Here is a 17,992-nt window from a genome sequence, read left to right on the forward strand (position 1 = left end):
CTCAACCTCAAACACCTAAAAAAAAATAAAAAAGCAAAGGCTAGAGTAATAATAGAAGAGGATCTGTTAATTTGGGAAGGGAAAGACAGCCCCCCAAGGGATGCTGGCCAGAAAAGCAGACAAGAACTGGGACTGCTGGCTTAGGTGTCCTAAGAGATTCTTCTCTCCCAAAAGGCACCTTGAGAGCTGTCACAACACAGACCTGCTTGTGCACACGAATTAGCTTTGCTCCAGCAAGGATAGGAGCTGAAGAAATGTTTTAAAGTTAGGTTTGTTCCCCCCCATACATGTCTGTATGTATCTGGATACTCTTAGTAGTCACCCTCCTAGCAGATGTTAAGGGTTGCATGAGTGTCATCATCCTCCCCCCCCCCAATTTTAATTATAAATTTGACTTCAGTGACTCTAGAAAAAGAATATGCATCCTGCAATCCAGTTTACTCCATCTACTGGCAAGTTGTAAATTACCATCACTCTGTCTCCAGGTCTAGATCTAGGCAAAGGTGTTAAACTTGTGCAGCCTCCTGTATTTGGAAGCCCTGTTTCCACAGCTTATTTGCAAGGAAAGGACTACACATCCCTCTGACCCCTTCCACAATTTTTCCATTGAGATTCCCACACAAGTTAGTAGCCTGTAGATGTACAAACACAAATACGTGTACTAAAAAACTGCACTCCTATTTTTCCTCTTCATCAGACTTTGTTACCAGCCCTTTTTAAGATGAATTTTGCTCTTTTTGAACACCACAAATATATCTGAAGTCCTAAATCTGCTCTGATGTCAGCAAAACCACCACTCCAGGGCAGCCCAGCTAAGCAGTTGCCAGTTGGGCTGCTGACCTTGGTTTACCCCATGTTTTGAGCAGGGTAGTGAGCAAGAGCCATTGGGCCTCAGTACTTCAGTTCTGTGATTTGAGCCCTCTCTGTGGTTGGCTTGCCCAGCTGTTAACAAAGTTCTGACTCTACCCACCCCAGCAGCAGGCTGTGTTAGATGTCAGGAGCATCACAGCAACTGTGACCATTCAGTCTCTTACCATCAGTTTATCAAGTCTTACACTTACGCAGACTAAAAACCATCATTTATATCCAAAAAGGTGCTGCCTCAGAGACTGAGCAGCACAGCAGAACCAAACCCTGTGGACTTGCACACCAAAGCACTATAGAAGAAGAAAATTTGCCTGTTTTCCCATCCAAATGTTGATAAGATACTTATCAGGCACAGAAGCTTTGAGTTCCTCGTGTGGAAAGCACTCGGCAGAACGTGTAGGAAAGTTGGGATTATTCAAACTGAAATCAAACACTACAAAAAAAGCAGTATTTTCTTTCTTCTCTTTACAGTCTTATGTTTTGACTGATCATTGTCACAAACAGTATTTGGGTAAGACTTCAAGTATAGTATAGCTTCATTATTTAAATCAGGATGAACTTCCCAGGTTGTATGTTGCCTCCCGAAACACCGTGTGTTCCCCACAGCCACATCCCCTGCCCTTGACTAACCTCTAGACATAAAGGTATGTGGTTACATGGTCCTGCAAGTTTGGGGACAAATAAGGTGAGTTTTTTACCTCCTACTGTTTATTGTTAAGGGTTTATTTCTGCCTCTTGCTTTACTATCTGCCCAGTAAGCACTGAAACAGATCTCGGGGAAGGAGCATTGTGTACACAAACAACAAGAGGTTATTTATTTAAAACATTTCTTGCTCTAAAGCTTGTGTATGGCATGCAAAGTCCAGGCTGAAGTTTAAGGTGGGGAAGCTGATGTTTTGCTAAGGGGTGGATCTGCACTGGAGCTCAGCACTCGGTGCCTGAAAACTTTTTAATTGTTGGATTTTTCCATGAGGAGGCTCCAAAATGATTAGTCTCCTAAGCAATCAGTCAATTCGCTAATTTTTTGTTTTATAGTGATCAGACTCCTCACTTCATTTTCTAATTGCCTTTCTGAGAACTACAACAAATGACCTTAACTACTGGTACTGTAACTGGTTATGTACACAGCATGTCAGCTTTGCTCTTTGTTTTTAGCAAGCAAAGACTATTCTACCAACAACACTCAGGTACCCAAACTCACATCAGGTACCACATAAGACATTGTCAATTCAATATCTAGTCTGAAAAAATTATTTTAACAAAGTTTTTGCTGTCTAGTAACGATTTCTACTTGTGCTTAAAATTCTAGGTCAGTTTAAGATCAGAGGACAAGTTTGTATTTATGCATATTTCATATTTCAGGCCCAAAACAGAGCACAGAGGAGAAAAAGCATTGTTACTTTTGGTCCTTATTAAAGGTCCTTTTTGGCCTCTGGACTCTTGTTTTTGGTTGTGTAACAGTTGCTGCCAAATATAGGGTAACTTTGGGATGAAAATGCCCATCAAAGCAGACATGGGTGACCCCATTCATCTGAACCACTATGGAACAGTGAGGGATTCACACCTGGATGATACTCCCTGCTTGGATGGACTATGAATCCATCCTACATGTATGGGAAACATGCTCAAGTTTAGATATCCTAACCTGGGCCTGCTTGAACACTGAGGCACTGTGAGGACTGCTGCAGTCACCAGTCCTCCTCCTGTGGCACAGAAGCCTTGGGAAGCAGGGCTGGCAACAGGCAGCCCCCCAAAGCCCAGGACAGATGTTCACCACTGAACCCAGCCTGACAAATGGGACAGTTAACAGAACTCTGTCCAGCACTGGGTTTAGTTGAGCTTAGAGAGGTCTAAAGGTCTGCACTGGTGGATAAGAGGCACTATCTAGAAAAGGAAACACACTAAAATGGAAAACTTTTAAAAGTTTGACACCCAAGATAAAATTTAGTTACCTTTCTACCTACTGCCCATGGTTACAAGGCTGGATGTCAAACAGTTGTATGCAGATATTGTTGTTTTTTCCACTGAAGAAAGGTCTTTTCCATATTTTGCTATCCTTTTTTTCCATTCTTACTCCCTCAAAATACTCTTCATTAGGATCACTTCTACCTACCTAAAATACATCAAGGATTATGGAATTTTTACATTTGATAGAAATCATACAGTATTCAAAACTAGCTACAAAATACCACTTCAAAGTTACTAAGATTTACTGTTTGACAGCAATTTAAAAACATAGTTGGGATTCTATCCCAGCAGAAATTACCTTTAGCAAACTTTCCTCAGGAGGGAACTTCTCCATAAACATTTTCCTTATCCTAAAATCCTATCAGCAAGAGAAGAAACTTCTCTAACTGGGATAATCCAAACTGCACTGCTTGGGGTCCCTGAAGTGTTAAAAAAAAAAAAACTTAAATATTCAAACATACACAAAACACAGAAAAAAAGGTAATTGAAGTTTGACTTTTTTTCTTGCCAGACCAGCACTATCAGCTTCTCAAACTTCACACATTACTAAAAATTGAACTAGAAAGAAAGCAAAATTTAAATCTGCTTCAAAGAGAAGAGACTTCTCTAACTGGGATAATCCCAACTGCACTGCTTGGGGACCTTGAAGTGTTAAAAAAATACTTAAATATTCAAACACACAAAATACAGAAAAAAGGTGAATGAAGTTTGACTTTTTTTCTTGCCAGACCAACACTATTAGCTTCTCAAACTTGACACATTACTGAAAATTTAACTAGAAAGAAAGCAAAATTTAAATCTGCTTCAGAGAATGTTTAGAATGTATGAAGCAAACCTTGAAAGTGGTTCTGAAGAGCCAGAAGGCTTAATTACAAAATGTAAGGGGGATAATGTGAAGTTTTCTTTAGAGAATGTAATACAAATATTGACTTACACCTCACCTGGAAGTAGACTGCAACTGCAAAATGGATCAGCTGACTGTTTTAGTTGGTAGAATTAAATGGTAAATGTAATTTTTCTTTCCTTAGATAATTTTTCAGTATCCAAACTGCCATGTCCTAATTCTGAGGAAAAGAATTCACCTTCTAGTTAATTGTCATCACTTGTGGGCTGCATTCTCCCCAGGTTTTTTTGCATGGGTATGTTTGTGAATTTACTCAGACATTTAAACACTGACAGAAACAAGGAGGATCGTGTTGAGTCTTTCAGGACAGAAATGTTCCTTGTTTTGGCTGTAGGACTCGGACCACAAATAAGAAACACAACTCAATCTGTTCCAACCTTTATCTTCAAAATCAAACAAGCAACCCAGCTTGGGAAATGTACAGCAGCTCTCCTTTCCATTGGCATTCACCATCCCACCCTCCCTGCTAAGGCTTCAGCTGGACATAACATGCTACTCAAAATTCTTGACAGCCAGTGACACCAAAGCCTGAGACATCCAAGACAGACATTCCCCACCCTGATCCTGCACACAGCTTGCTTCCCTCCTGCCTCTTTTTCAAAGCCCAAACCCAACCATTAAAAATTACATTTCAGGATTTAAATGATGGCAATGACCTATCTTTACAAAATATTTGAAGTAGCATAAAGAAATGATTTCTGGGACAGCAGCAGCTTACAGTTTTTCCTAATATTTCCCAGATCTTTATGCTAATCCATTAGAGAAACCCCCTCCAGCAGGAACATTAGGCTTCACTAACCATTGCTCAAATTTAACTGAGCTAATGTTTATTTATAATATAGGAAATGAAGGCAAGAAGCAATGCAGTGAATCTGCTAACTGCCTGCAATGGAAATAATTTTGTTGTGAATAATTAAATTCTGAATGCTCTATGTAATATGAATGGATTCTATCCACTACAGCACCCCAACTTTGTTGGAAACAGAACTAGATGTATGATAAGTAAAATATTCATTTAAATATATTGCATTTAGATTTTTAATACACGACATATCCACCCTTAGAACATTTAAAGAGGGCTTAGAAGCAAAACAGATGGCTCAACTTTGTGTAAATATCTTTTTCCTCCCTGACCTGGAGCAAAACTTTTCAGTCATATAGGGAATAAAACCCCATTTCTTTCTTACTAACTTTTGTTCACATATTAAAAAAAATTAGGTTAATCCAGAATATATACTCTTTGTTTCAATAACTTAATTTTTTCAGTATGAAATAGCATCTTCAAAAAGATGACAAACAGCAGTCATCTTGAAATGATCCTCTGAAAACAAATACTACCTGTAGAAAAAGCAGGAACAACATATGGGACTATTAAGCTTAGAATTTTTGCCATTTCTTTTTAAAGACCTTTTGTATAATCAAAATGTAAATTACAAGATTGTAGGCTACAAGATACTTTTTAAATATGAAAAAAAAAGAGACAATGTATAATGTACAAATTAAATGAAACCATAAGCAAGAAACCTGCCTAGATAAGGAAACTGTGTGTTCATCAAGATTCCATTCAACATCCAAACCCCATTTTTGTCCAGCATACCTACAGTTACAGCATGCCCTGAAATGCCAAGTCAGGTTTAATAACATGAATAGATAAAGAAACTTCATTTGGACACAAAATATGAAGATTAAGATTTTTTTTTTTAACCCATGTTGCATCAATCAAAATTTATAATTTCTCTTATAGCATGTGATCAAATAAAACAGAAAACCAGAATGTCTACATGGCTAATTTTTTAAGTAATGTTATGTACATTTTATTGCCAGTATATGCACAATGGTAAGCATAGAACTATAAATACACAATGTAATTAAACAGTAGAAAACAACAAGGATGTTACACGTAACAAAGGAAAGAAAGAGGAGATACTATTTTCTTGATGTAGCTGCTAAAAAGGGCTAGTGACCAGTTATGACAGTCTTGGTTTTAAGTCTTTACATATATTTCTACAACTTTTCTTCCAAATAAATCTCTGCAACGACACTGCTGCTTTAACAACCACATCTGAACTCTTTCTATGGCATTCACTCCAAACTCAAGTGAAAACAACCTTTCATGTCACTACAAGCATCTGACTGAATTGGGATCAGTTTTGCTTTTCAGGGTTCCTAGCAAGTAAAGTGTATCAACGTGTTCCTGATGATATTTGGCTGTGATGTTGAGGAATAGTTTTGAATACACATTGAGTGATAATTTTGGAAAAAAAAAAACAAACATTTTTTTTTCTCTAGATAGTTCTTCCACTGGGTGCTATACACAGCAGCTCAGTCAAAAATTAGTTGCCCTGAAGAGGTAGAGAGAATTTTAGCCTAGCACAGATCATCATCCTTGGCACCACTATTTTCTCTCTTATCAGGATACACTTCCTACGACTAGACAACATCACAGAAGGAAAAATAAGCCAGAGAAAAAAACCCAAAAGTTCCACCATTCCTGGGAAGGGCACTGTTTCACCCCAGTTCTCAGTTAATTAGCTTGCTGCTTATATCCAAGACCAAAAAAAAAGAAAGAAAGAAAAAAAAAAAAAAAGACAACATTTAGGGACACATTTACTTGATCTTTGCTCTCTTTCCATTATCAAGTCCATAAATACAAAGAACCATTATTCACAATAAACTAACTCTTTTTTAAAACTGGAAAACAAACCCTGGAAACATTTCCACACCTTAATCCAGATGGGTCTTGAGGATGCTATTCAAGAAAACCATGCAAATAATTTGGTACAGCTTTCCCAACTCCTCCAAAATATATATATTTTTTTTTTTTTTAAATTTAAAGGTGGCAAGATCCATAGCATTTGTGACTATTCCCCCTCCCTCCCCCTTTAAATTCAGTGCAGAAAACCTTGGTGCTTTTAGGAAGGTAAGGAATGACCCGTTGTCTGCACCGTTGTCGTAAGCCCCCTGTGAGTTACAAGACAAGACTACTCGTTCCAGCAATTAGGTTGAGAGGAAACATTCTAGTGATAAAGATAAATACATACTGAGCATGCTTGGGCAGAGCACTCCATTCTGAAGCATCCTGCTTGAAGAATGAAAGGTGACAAGGATGGTTCAGGTCCATCAAGTGACCATTAACTCTGCTGCTGGAGAGCAGGCTGCCACACTCTCTCTCACCAGGCTGGCAATGCTCCCCTGAAAGGGCTGTCTTCCCCCTCAGGAGGTACTGGCTGTACCAGTCCTCAGGCTGCACACACTAAATTCTTATTTATGCAACAAACATACAACCAATGAACAATATCACTTGTACAGAACTGGATCGATCCAGCTTTTTTTTTTTTAACTTTTTTTTTTTTTTTTTAAATAGGTGTATTTCTCAATCTCCAGAATATCCCAAACAAGCTGTAAGGAAGATGAGGAACCACCAACACGCAGTGAACGAGCCTCACTGCAGCTCAGACTAGTTCAGCCTTGCTCCACATCACTTCTTGTTTCTAGCAAAGGACATGATCCTCAAACAAAACAGCAATAAAAAAAAAGTAATGTTACCTGCAGCTGAATAAAAGCAACAGAATTTGTATTTTAACTTCTGAAGCCTGAAGCATACCTTTTTAATTAGCATTAAAAAAAAAATCCTTTTTTTTTTTTTAATACAGTAACACTGGCAAAAGTTAATGGGAAGACACAGAGGATTGTGAACAGGATAAGTGATGGATTAGATTATTTTTAAAATTTATTCTGCTTTGATCAACTGATGTTAATACTGTTTTTCCTTGGATTTGGAATAATTCTATTGCAACAGTCACATGCAGGCTGAGGACAGCCACTGGTTAAAGGAAAAAAAAACAACCAACAAAAAAAAAAAAAAACAACAACAGAAAGGGGAAAAAAAAAACCAAGGAAAATGTTCCAGAAGTTGTATGTAAGAATTTTTCTTTCACTGAAGAGGGCCTTGCCCTTGCTTTAGGAGACCTGGTTAACTCTTGTCAGCTTCATTAGCTTTGTCCAGACATTTCTGCTGTTGTATCCCCTGGTCCAGAGCCTGTCTGTGCACGTTTGATGTAAAGGTTCAATAATTTCATCTGCAAATTTAAGCCAGAAATTCATTTTGTTTAGTATTTGCAAGCTGTACAGACTACAGGGATGGTACAACAAAGGAGATCTTAAACCATCTTCTTTTCCCCAAAAGCAAAACTTCTATTTAACGCAGTTGCTTGAAAGGTAACACAGCAAATATCAAAGCATCAAACAGCAAAATTTGGCACAGGGAAACTGCTCAGGCTTCTTTCAGGATGTGTAGAAGAGAATGATCTAAAGTAGCTAGATTAGAATAGATGGAATGTTTTCCTCAGATTACAATGCTGTTCTAAATAAGGTTCAGGTTTTTTTCTTTTTAATGATGAGGTTTTAAGCCTCAAGTTACAAGCTGCTGATGCTGGTACTTACTGCAGCTTTGAATACTGTCTAGAATCACATTCAGCACAAGCAGTGGCAGACAGTATTTTAAAGGTATAACTGTCTTATTCAAAAATTAACTACACAATTAATGATCCTGTTTCATTCCCAATGATGAAGGGATTCACAGCTGGCATGGAGCTGTTTGCATGCATAGAGCTGTATGTAAGAGGTCAATAAAATCATAAATATTCCAAAGCAAAGGGAACCACAGATAGATTACTATTATTATTTCAAGTCAGAGGTATTGAAAGGACTGAGGGAAGCAAAATAACAAGGAGAGAGAATAAAAAGACTGCTGTAACATTTACATATTCCATTTATTGCTTTCCAGTCAGAACCTGCATGTAAAACAAGACCAGAACTGCTGATAGGATAAGCCATGCTGAGTCTAGCCAGGATCATTGCCACTGGGAATACCACCAGTAACTAATGCCATTAAAGAGCAGTAAGAAACATCATTTAGTATTTATCTTAATGCTCAAGTTTGTCCACTTGCATGAAGAACTGTGGATTTTCTGTTTTGAACATTTAATGACAAAGTTGTATCAATCCTCAGAGGGTTCAGTAGCTTTAATCCTATACTTTTAGCAAACTTTCTAGTCATTGCAACCAAAGTGCAAATGTCTACATGCAACCATGAACCAAGATTTCTTTACATGGGATCTTTTACTTACTTTACTGCCAGTGAGTTGACTGAGATGTGGTTTTAGTTCATCACCAATGACTGCATGGATGGCTACAAGGCAGAAAACACACGCCTTACGAACACTGCTCTCTGAATTATCATAACCCTAGAAAGCAATAAAATTAACATTAATACCCTATCAGTTAATGATTAAAAGCCTCAGAAAGCTGTTTACTTATTTACTGTGATAAACACATTGAAGCCTACAGTAAACTAATGCTAGTGTAGCCCAGTGAAGCATTCCAACAGAAAACCAAACAGACCAATCCAGGGCATGCACTTAAAAACCAGGCTGCTTATTCATCACCACTGATAATCATTTTCCAGACTGAATCAAGCCCCACACAGTCCTGTCCACAGCTCACACTGAAAACAGACCTGCTGCCATAGAGCACAGAGGAGAACGTGTCCTAAATTATACAGCTCCTTAAAGCAGAAGACCACTCAGTTCAGAGATTCCTTACTCTGAAACAATTATTGCTCTTAGCAGCTGAAGATTCTCTTTGTCAACTCCCATCTTTTTCCTTAGTGATTTTTTAGTTTCTTCTGCCACTTTGCTAGTAGCCCATGCCTGGCTAACTCACAATCCTTTCTCAGTGCCCCTCTCACAGAGGCATGGCTGTGACCCAACCATAAAAGACAGAGATCTGCAGAACACAGGTGATCAACTCTGAGAAGTCTTTATTTATCATGTGCAAATTCAGCCCTCTTAATCTGGGGAATAATTTATTTTTAAAGACAATGGAAAAGAAACCTCTCATCTCCTTCTCATTTTATTAAACTTTCTCCCATCAGCTGCTTCTTTCCTCTTGCCCTTTATTAAACTTTCCCCCATCAGCTGCTTCTTTCCTCTTGCCCCCCCCAAACCCAAGTGATAGAAGCCCACAGCTGTACACAAACACAACAGGGGAAATTTGACCAAATTATTACAACTGGGAAGAAAGCAAACAACAAAAAAGTAACTAAAGGTACCAAGATCTCCTTGGAGTCCTAGCCACAGTTATAATTTAGCTACCTGCCAACCAAAGAGTTTGTTCCTGCTATTTGAGTTGTTTTGGGTCAAAGCAGACCTCAGCAATCACACTAATAAAAATCTTTCCTGAGAGCCAAGTTATACTATGTTTACATTACAGTTCTTATATATTCAGAGTCTTTTTTTTTTTTTCCCCTTTCCCTTTCTTCTCTCCTTACCTGTATTAGACCTGGCACAATCTCTGGTAAAAGCTGAGTAAGGGTTTCTTTAGATACTCTTTCTATGACTTTTGTCTGCATTTTGATTGCAGCCAGATTAATGGGGTAATCTGCAGTTTGGATAATTGGACAGAGAACTTTGATGCACTGATCTGGGCTAATGGAAGTGGCCAGCATGGAAGCAGCTTCTTCAGCAGATCTCACCACCTGTGGAAAAAAAAGACATGGAAGAATGATTTAGAAGAGACTGGTGCTGTGGTCTGTTATCTGGCACTAATAGTCCCGAGCATAAAAATTTCCTGCCAAGAGCTCAACAATATTGTAGAAATATGTGAATGAGAAGCCCTTGGAAAATCTGTTGAAAACTGAGAATCAGTGAAGTACATGAGGCTCCATAACTGTTTCTCTCCATCCTGGTCCTCTTTATTCTCACTCATACACACAAAACCAGGAGAGATGAAGCACAGAGACAGGAAAAGTCCTCCAGGACAGCACCAAGGCAACTGTTATTAGGGCTGATATTAAGCACCTGAGAGCTTAAACAACAGTTGTTTCTTTTCCCTTGCATACCCATGTTAACTAGTAGAGCTGAATGCTTCATTATTCAACAAATTACTTCCTCACTAAGATGTAATTCTTATTAGGGCTGATATTAAGCACTTGAGAGCTTAAACAACAGTTCTTATTTTTTCCCTGGCATACCCATGCTAACTAGTAGAGCTGAATTCATTATTAAACAAATTACTTCCTCACTAAGATGTAATTGTCAAAACTGTAGACAAACAGAACTGGTGACTAACCTCCTTGTGAGGATCCTTATGTGCTTCTAATGTCTTCATGATTGTGAGCTCTGCGTAGTTCTTAAACCTTGCTGGCTGGTTTCTTAGAATTTCTCTTAGAACTTTCAATGCCAAAGCTCTAATTGCATGCTAAAGATTCAATATTAAAATAAATGAGTTAGGTTTCTTTAATCAGACATACATTTTAACATTTGAAAAAAAACAGGTAGAAGAGTTTTTGAGAGAGGAAAAAATCAGATTATGATCTATGCATATAAACACTAGATTCATACTGTAAACAAAGGTAGAAAACAAATCATCAGTTTCTCCTTTCAATCTCTTTTTGCAGATAATTCAGGTGACATAACTCACATTAGCAACGTGTTTATGATATCTACACTACCCAGAAATTACCATTTACACTTCAAAAGTTGTAAAACCATTACTAGCATATCCTGCAAATACATTACAAAAAAACTGTATACAAATTGTTATAAATTTTTAGATGACAACCAAGTATTGCTGTCTTTTTGCTGCTCAGTAATTTCAAAAACAGGGCCCTTGTAAAGAATAGTTACACAGAACTTAAGTCTCTTCTGAATGAGCATTATTCTATTTTAGCAATATATTTTTAAATGCTTTGCCACACATGTTTTGATATTCTAGGTTCCATGAGGGGCTATTAACAGATAAGCTTTGAATCCCAGTGAAAAAGGTTTCATTTAATCTGTCATGTGGGAACTGACAAATAAGAGTACCTGAGAAGTATCAGTGATGCCCTTGTCACCATCAGGGCACTCAGACCTCAAGACTTTTTTTTATATTCCCACAGGGGTTTGTTTTTCAAGACTAACTGGAATTTGTGCCCTTCCTACAACCCCTACAAATTTCAAAGATACTGAAAGTAAACTCTGTGCTTTGTTAACATTCTTAACTGGCTTCATCTCCATTTACCTCTTTGTCTCCCAGTGTTTCAAGCAGTAAAAGAAGTATAGTTTTGAAGTGCTCATCCCAAACCCCAAAAGACTCTTCCTGAGTTAACTTCATGAGTTCATACAGGGCAGCCTTTCTCTCCTCCACTCTCTCGTTGTGGTTGGACAACTCTTTCAGTAACTCTGCAACTAGATCAGAATGGTCCATGGTAGGCTCTGTCAAGAAGGAACACACACAGTGCTCTAATAATTTCATTGCAAATAAATGTTAATACCTGCTGTACAACTGAGGAATATTTTCTAGGATTGCTAGCTGGCTTTCTAGCATGCTTGTATTATTTTTTCCCAAAATTTGTCTGCAAAAATTGCAATTTGTCTCCTACATTTCCAGTGCAGCCAGCACAGCTGAATAATCTTAGTCAGCAAAAAAATCCTACAATGACATTGCCAAAAAACATAATGAAATAGAAGCAAACTAAGGCTGTTAGTCCCACAGAGTTTCCCAGGGAGAGTCATGATGAGAAGGCTCTGGATTCTAGTTTTGATTACAGAGAATTCCATGATAATTGGAAAATGTATTGGTAATCTGACCCATATTTGTAAACACTGCACCTACAAACAGTCAGGAAACTTAAACATGGTTTTAATGAAAACTGCACATCAAGTTATTGCCTTTATGACAGCACTAAGACCCATTTAGCACTTAAAGAAAAGAATATACCTTCCATCTTTGCACAGGGACTTCTGGATAAATTAACAGAAACTTTTATTTTCCTGAAAAAAGTTGGAAGTATTGACATAAAATGGAAATGCTCCTGCACTGCACCTTTCCTAAAATGATTCCCTTTGTTACCACATGAAATACATCCTCCATAAGTCATTTGCTAGGTCCTATACTGAGATCACACAAGAATGAATGCAGGTACTTGGTTAAGCTCCCTCAAAAGCAGCCCTAAATAATGCATGGCACTGCTCCTCCAGCCAGGACAAGCCCATACTGGGCAGGGATGCTTCACTCCAGCCAGTCCCCAGTTTTTCACAAAACCAGAACATGCTGGCACAGCACAGAACACATTTGTTTCAACCCAATACCCAGAAATATATTGTCAGAAGGTCCAAAGAGGCTTATCCCATATAAAACAGGATCCCAGCAATGGAGAATCTCCATCATACAATGGCTCTGCACTGGATGGCAATGGTATTTAATTATCGATGTTTACATGATATGATGTGTAAAGATCTGATTTCCCCTTGATCTTTTTCAGAAATTAATAATTGGCCATATGCCTCTTCATGAAACAGAAAATGAAGAGAAATGTACCTTACTTGGATCTGTTTTTAATTTAATATTAACTTATAGCAAATTTATAGACTAGCTGTCTACAAGCAGCTTTGTTTTTCAGTGGTTTCTGTAACAATTGCTGGATGACAGAAGCAAAACAGAAGAGAGAAAGTTCATTTGTCCCTCACTACTAAGAAATTTGTTTACTTTAAATCTTTTGTTTGTGAAAATCAATTTTAACCTGAAATATCAATAACCATGAATACCAGATGAGGAAAAGGAGCTACTAATTTTTAAATTAATGATAGCAGTGATACTTTTGATATTTCCCAAGATATACTGAGAAATATCAGTGTCAGTTGCTAAATTTAACACAGGCTAAATGAAGCACCTGCCTGGTAATAGCTGCCTTGTTTTGTTTATAAAACAATGTTTAGTCAATAGAAAATGCCAATGTCATGTTTCAAATACAAATATATTACTAACAAAACACTTAATCTTTCACCTAATTCCCAAACTGGTTTGATCCAGTTACACTTTCTTGCTGTAAATCTGTTTTCCTCTCCTTTAGGTATTACTCATAAAGCAATCTGGTAAGTAAATTTCTATTGACAATACAGCTACAGGACATGCTCCCACAAGTATACAATACAGTTCAGTATTTAGCACATTTTTTACCCTTAATCTCTACAAATACCAGGTAATCCAACAACATCACTCCAAAGGATTACTAACTTATAAACTAATCAAAGTACAACCTTGTAAAAAGCTCTGAAAAGGCAGCACTGGCAATACACAGGTTGCTAATAATTCAGAGAACTGCAAGGTGGCCAATCTCCCTGTTTTCCTCCTAGCACAGAATGCACTCTGGGGCTTACCATCAGGGAACTGCTCTGCATCGTCATCAAACATGGCTTCTTTCAAGGCAGATTTATTGAAGGAGCTGATGCCATCAGAGTAATTGTAAGGGTTGTAGTCCCGGGAGCGTGGGGAGGAGTGGGGAGGCATGGTGTTGAGCAGGGAGGTTTTGTTGTCCAGAGCTGTCCTGCCTGTGTCGCTCACCCCGCTGCCCGCTCGCAGCTCGACCAGTCCAGAGGCACTGCAGATCTGCAGGGGGAGAGGGGTCAGCACAGGGGAGACACAATTACACCTTTCAATTAACTGCTAAGGAGCAAAAACTTAGAAATTTCTAAAAGTGAACAGATCTCCAAAATTTCACACCAGCCTTCAAAAGAAGCAGCCTTGGAAACAGCTCCCTAAACCTCACTTTCCTTCAAAAAAAAGATGAAAAAAGTGTACATAATACAAAAAAACTCAATGTAAAAACAGCTGGCAGTATTTTATCTCAGAAATTTGACTCTAATTAAAAACTTCAAGCATAACGAATCTCAAAGCTGAAGTCCCAAAGAAATGTAACCTTAAAGCAGTGCATGTAGCACTGAGAACCCCACAGGTTTTGTACAGAGTAAAACAAAATCTTTGGAAAAACACATTAAGATACACATCTCAAAAACTGAACTCCAGTTGTATTTCAAGATATACTTTTTAAAAAATTGCTAATATTTTAAATAAACGAGCATCTAGCACTACTTGGAATGAGCATTTACATCTCCAAAGTGTGGTTCAAGGCTAGGAACATAATTTTCTAAAGCTCTGAAGTGATTTAGGAGAGATGTCTCATTTCAGAGGTTTTTAACATACAAACCTCCTGATGTACCATCTGTAATAACTCAGCCCTTGGTTTGCTTTGCTGATAAGAAGCATGAGTTGAAATACTCACCGAATCGGCCTCATCTTTTTTGGCATCTCGTTTTACAGGCTCATTCATGTCTTCCTGGCTACGAAAACTGAAATTCTGAATGGCTTCAGTGACTCCACGAAGAGAGCTGTAAATATCTTCAGAATTCATGTTTTCAGTGTCGTAGTCAAATGCACTGTGAGCCATGGAGAGGGACACGGGAATTAAGACGGGTTTATTTTGTGATCCCATATTTTAAAATAACATTAGCATGGAACTACAGAGACTCAAGAAATACAAGGCTATTTTTTGTGAAATATATGAAGGAATAAAGCTGGCTCTCCACATAACAAAACTGTTTTACAGTACATCTTAGAAAGTGCACTGTCACCAACATGAACTGCTGGGAATAGCTAAGGGTGGGCTACGCTAGGTAGCATCTGTCTGAAAAAACCCTTTTTGCTCCATTTTTATGACCATGAAACCATCAAGATTTTTATACCATTCTCTCTTTCTGGAATTAGTTCTAAAATAAGGACTGATAAAATTTCAACAGTTTTCACAATCAGTTGATTGCTAAAAGCAAAATTACAAAGTCCACTTTGTTGGCGACATCAGTACTACAAAATTAAAGACCAGAACATCTTATCAACTATCACTTTTTTAGTCTTCCCAACATTAAGTCTGGTTTGATGACACAGCCGAACTATTCTAGCACCTGCTAGAGATGAACACTTGGGTTCCTTCTCTTGCTAATCCATTTGCAACCCAAGGAGCACAGCCTCTCCCACCTTGGACCAACCTTGACACTTGTCAGGCCCTTCAGTTCATTCTGTGGAGGAGGGAGGATTATTTTTCAGCACCCATGCAAAATTCACTCCATGCTTTCACTGCTAGAGTCACAGCTTTGGCTAACACCATGAGAACTGTAGCAACAGCCTCCTACATTACCTTGGTGACAAAGTGTTCTGTGACGTATTGGTGGGGGAAGTGAGGGGACTTGACCAGCTTGCTGGGGAACGTGGAGTAGGTCTTGTTAAAGGACTTCCCATTGATCCCTGGAGGAGAAGAGGTGAGAAGACATACTCCAGTTGCTACTTATTATTGTATTTATTTCTAGTGCCCAGAAACATTTAAAAACCTTCTACCTAATTTCTTAGTTTGGCTAACAAATTAATGATAACTTAATCAGGCATAACTTTGAAATAAATAGAAAATAAACTACTAAAAAGCACATTCACACGTACTGGAACACTTGGAAGCAACATGAACTCTGAAAGTCCCATTCTTTGGAGGAAAAAGAAAAGGCATTCCATAAAGAATGGTATCTGCTACCAAGACTGGAACATTGGATTTGGGTTGCCTCCTCTCCTCTGCCTTCCAGTTCTCACAAACACCCCTATGGAAATGGACTGATGTTCACAACACCAGTAATTCCAGAAGGAACAGCAGGTAAGAGAAGTGCAGATACCTGACCACTGTTGCCTGTATTCCGGAGATGTGCTACCAACACTGGAACATGGGATTTGGGTTGCCTCCTGGTTCTCACAAACACTCCTATGGAAATGGACCGATGTTCACAACACCAGTAACTCCAGAAGGAACAGCAGGTAAGAGAAGTGCAGATACCTGACCACTGTTGCCTGTATTCCGGAGATGATTATGGAGAAGCTTTGTGGCTCCATCCTGAAATGTTTTTGGTAAAGCACCCAACAGCATTGTAAACTCTGGAGTGTTGAGTTCAAAAAGGGATATCAGCACTGACTGTGCAGCCTAGAAAAAAAAAAACAGATTGAAAACATTGTTTTTCTTATCAAGCCTGAATAAAAATATTAATATACGTAAACAACAGCAATTCATATTTGCTTGTAAGCTGGAAGTTCAGGTATTGATAAATCCAGGCACACAACAATGACCTTACACTTTGCACAATCATTTTCACAAGCAGTTCTTTAGAAATGGGCTACTCAATGCCCTCCAACCCCAGATCACTACTTAATAAAAACAGATAGGCAAACACCACGAGGAATAATTTAGCTGACAACATAAAGATGAAAACTGTTAAGTCTCACAGTTTAACTGATGTTACCTCCCACATCTTTAATTTAGCAGTTCATCTCTAACATCTTCCTCATCCTACAGCACGTTTTACTAGGTATTTTTTACATCTGAATCCAAACTGAGAGCTCTTTACTGACAAAGCAACAGTTAAACAACGGGTGGGTTCCCTCTAGTAAAGGAATGTTGACTGTGTGACTTGGTTATGTTTGTACAGTTCAATGAATATTCACTGGGTAGTCTAACCAACCTGTCAACACAGCAACTCAACTAACACACGCAACCAAGGACTAGAGATCAAGTTCCCCAGAACTGTTCTAAAAGTTTCTCTGTAGTACAAAACTCTGATTTGAAGATTAACCAACTCTGTCTAGTTGCTGCAGCTGCCGTGTGCTGGAGAGAACCAGTGCCTCACGCTCCAGAGTGACAGGCAGCTTGCTTCAGCAGCTATATACTTCAAGCAAGTAGTTTAGAAAATTCTTTTAGACATTTATGTCCCTCCTTTTGCTTCCAGAGCAATGAAGTGTAGCATTTTTTAATTAGAAGTGGAAAGCCAAGGTATGAGTGCACATACCGGCACACGTCTCAGGATGGAGTTTAATGACACAAATATTGGCCTGTTAGATTGCCACAAATTATCTCTGCACACTCGTGACTGCCTGTTTTCTTTAACTTTTACTCCCTTCTCCCTCTGATAGTCTTTCCTTCAAGTGAACACCCCAAATGCCCTCTACAATCTGTCTTTTAATGGCTCTTTTCCATGTTATTACTTGTGGTCAATCTTTTAAGAGAAAATGATGCAGAGGAAAACCAAAACAAATCCAGCAACTGAGGAAGGGTTTGGGAATTACCACTTGTCTTATTATCCGTGTCCCCACTCCAAAACACTGGGTCTGTTTAAGCTGCTCATAAAGTAACACAATGGACAGTCCAGAGGCACGTCAGGAAAAACTGACACCATCAAATCTGCCCAAAACGACGATCGACCTCAAGTATCAAAATGAACATTGACTCACAGAAGGCTTTCAGCTGGGCCATTATCTATTTGCTATATATATCTACCTTGCCAACAAAACAAAACAAAACAAAACAAAGCCATTTTAGAGTATTTGGAGGTGGTTCTCCTCTGCATA

General features: G+C 38.4%; 1 protein-coding gene across 1 annotated transcript in view; it reads right to left on the reverse strand.

Moving 5' to 3' along the window:
• Window positions 1-7,453: 7,453 nt before the first annotated feature.
• LOC103781686 (CLIP-associating protein 2-like) overlaps window positions 7,454-17,992 on the reverse strand; it is a gene marked incomplete at its 5' end in the record, with an annotated part of 44,903 nt that continues 34,364 nt past the window's right edge. Inside the window, 9 exon segments of the mRNA XM_008949406.1 lie at window positions 7,454-7,818; window positions 8,869-8,985; window positions 10,071-10,277; window positions 10,871-10,999; window positions 11,804-11,997; window positions 13,942-14,170; window positions 14,844-14,997; window positions 15,753-15,859; window positions 16,431-16,574. Coding sequence (XP_008947654.1) covers window positions 7,732-7,818; window positions 8,869-8,985; window positions 10,071-10,277; window positions 10,871-10,999; window positions 11,804-11,997; window positions 13,942-14,170; window positions 14,844-14,997; window positions 15,753-15,859; window positions 16,431-16,574 — 1,368 coding nt within the window.

This window comes from Merops nubicus, unplaced genomic scaffold, assembly GCF_000691845.1.
Source record: "Merops nubicus isolate BGI_N331 unplaced genomic scaffold, ASM69184v1 scaffold7201, whole genome shotgun sequence".
NCBI lineage: Eukaryota > Metazoa > Chordata > Aves > Coraciiformes > Meropidae > Merops > Merops nubicus.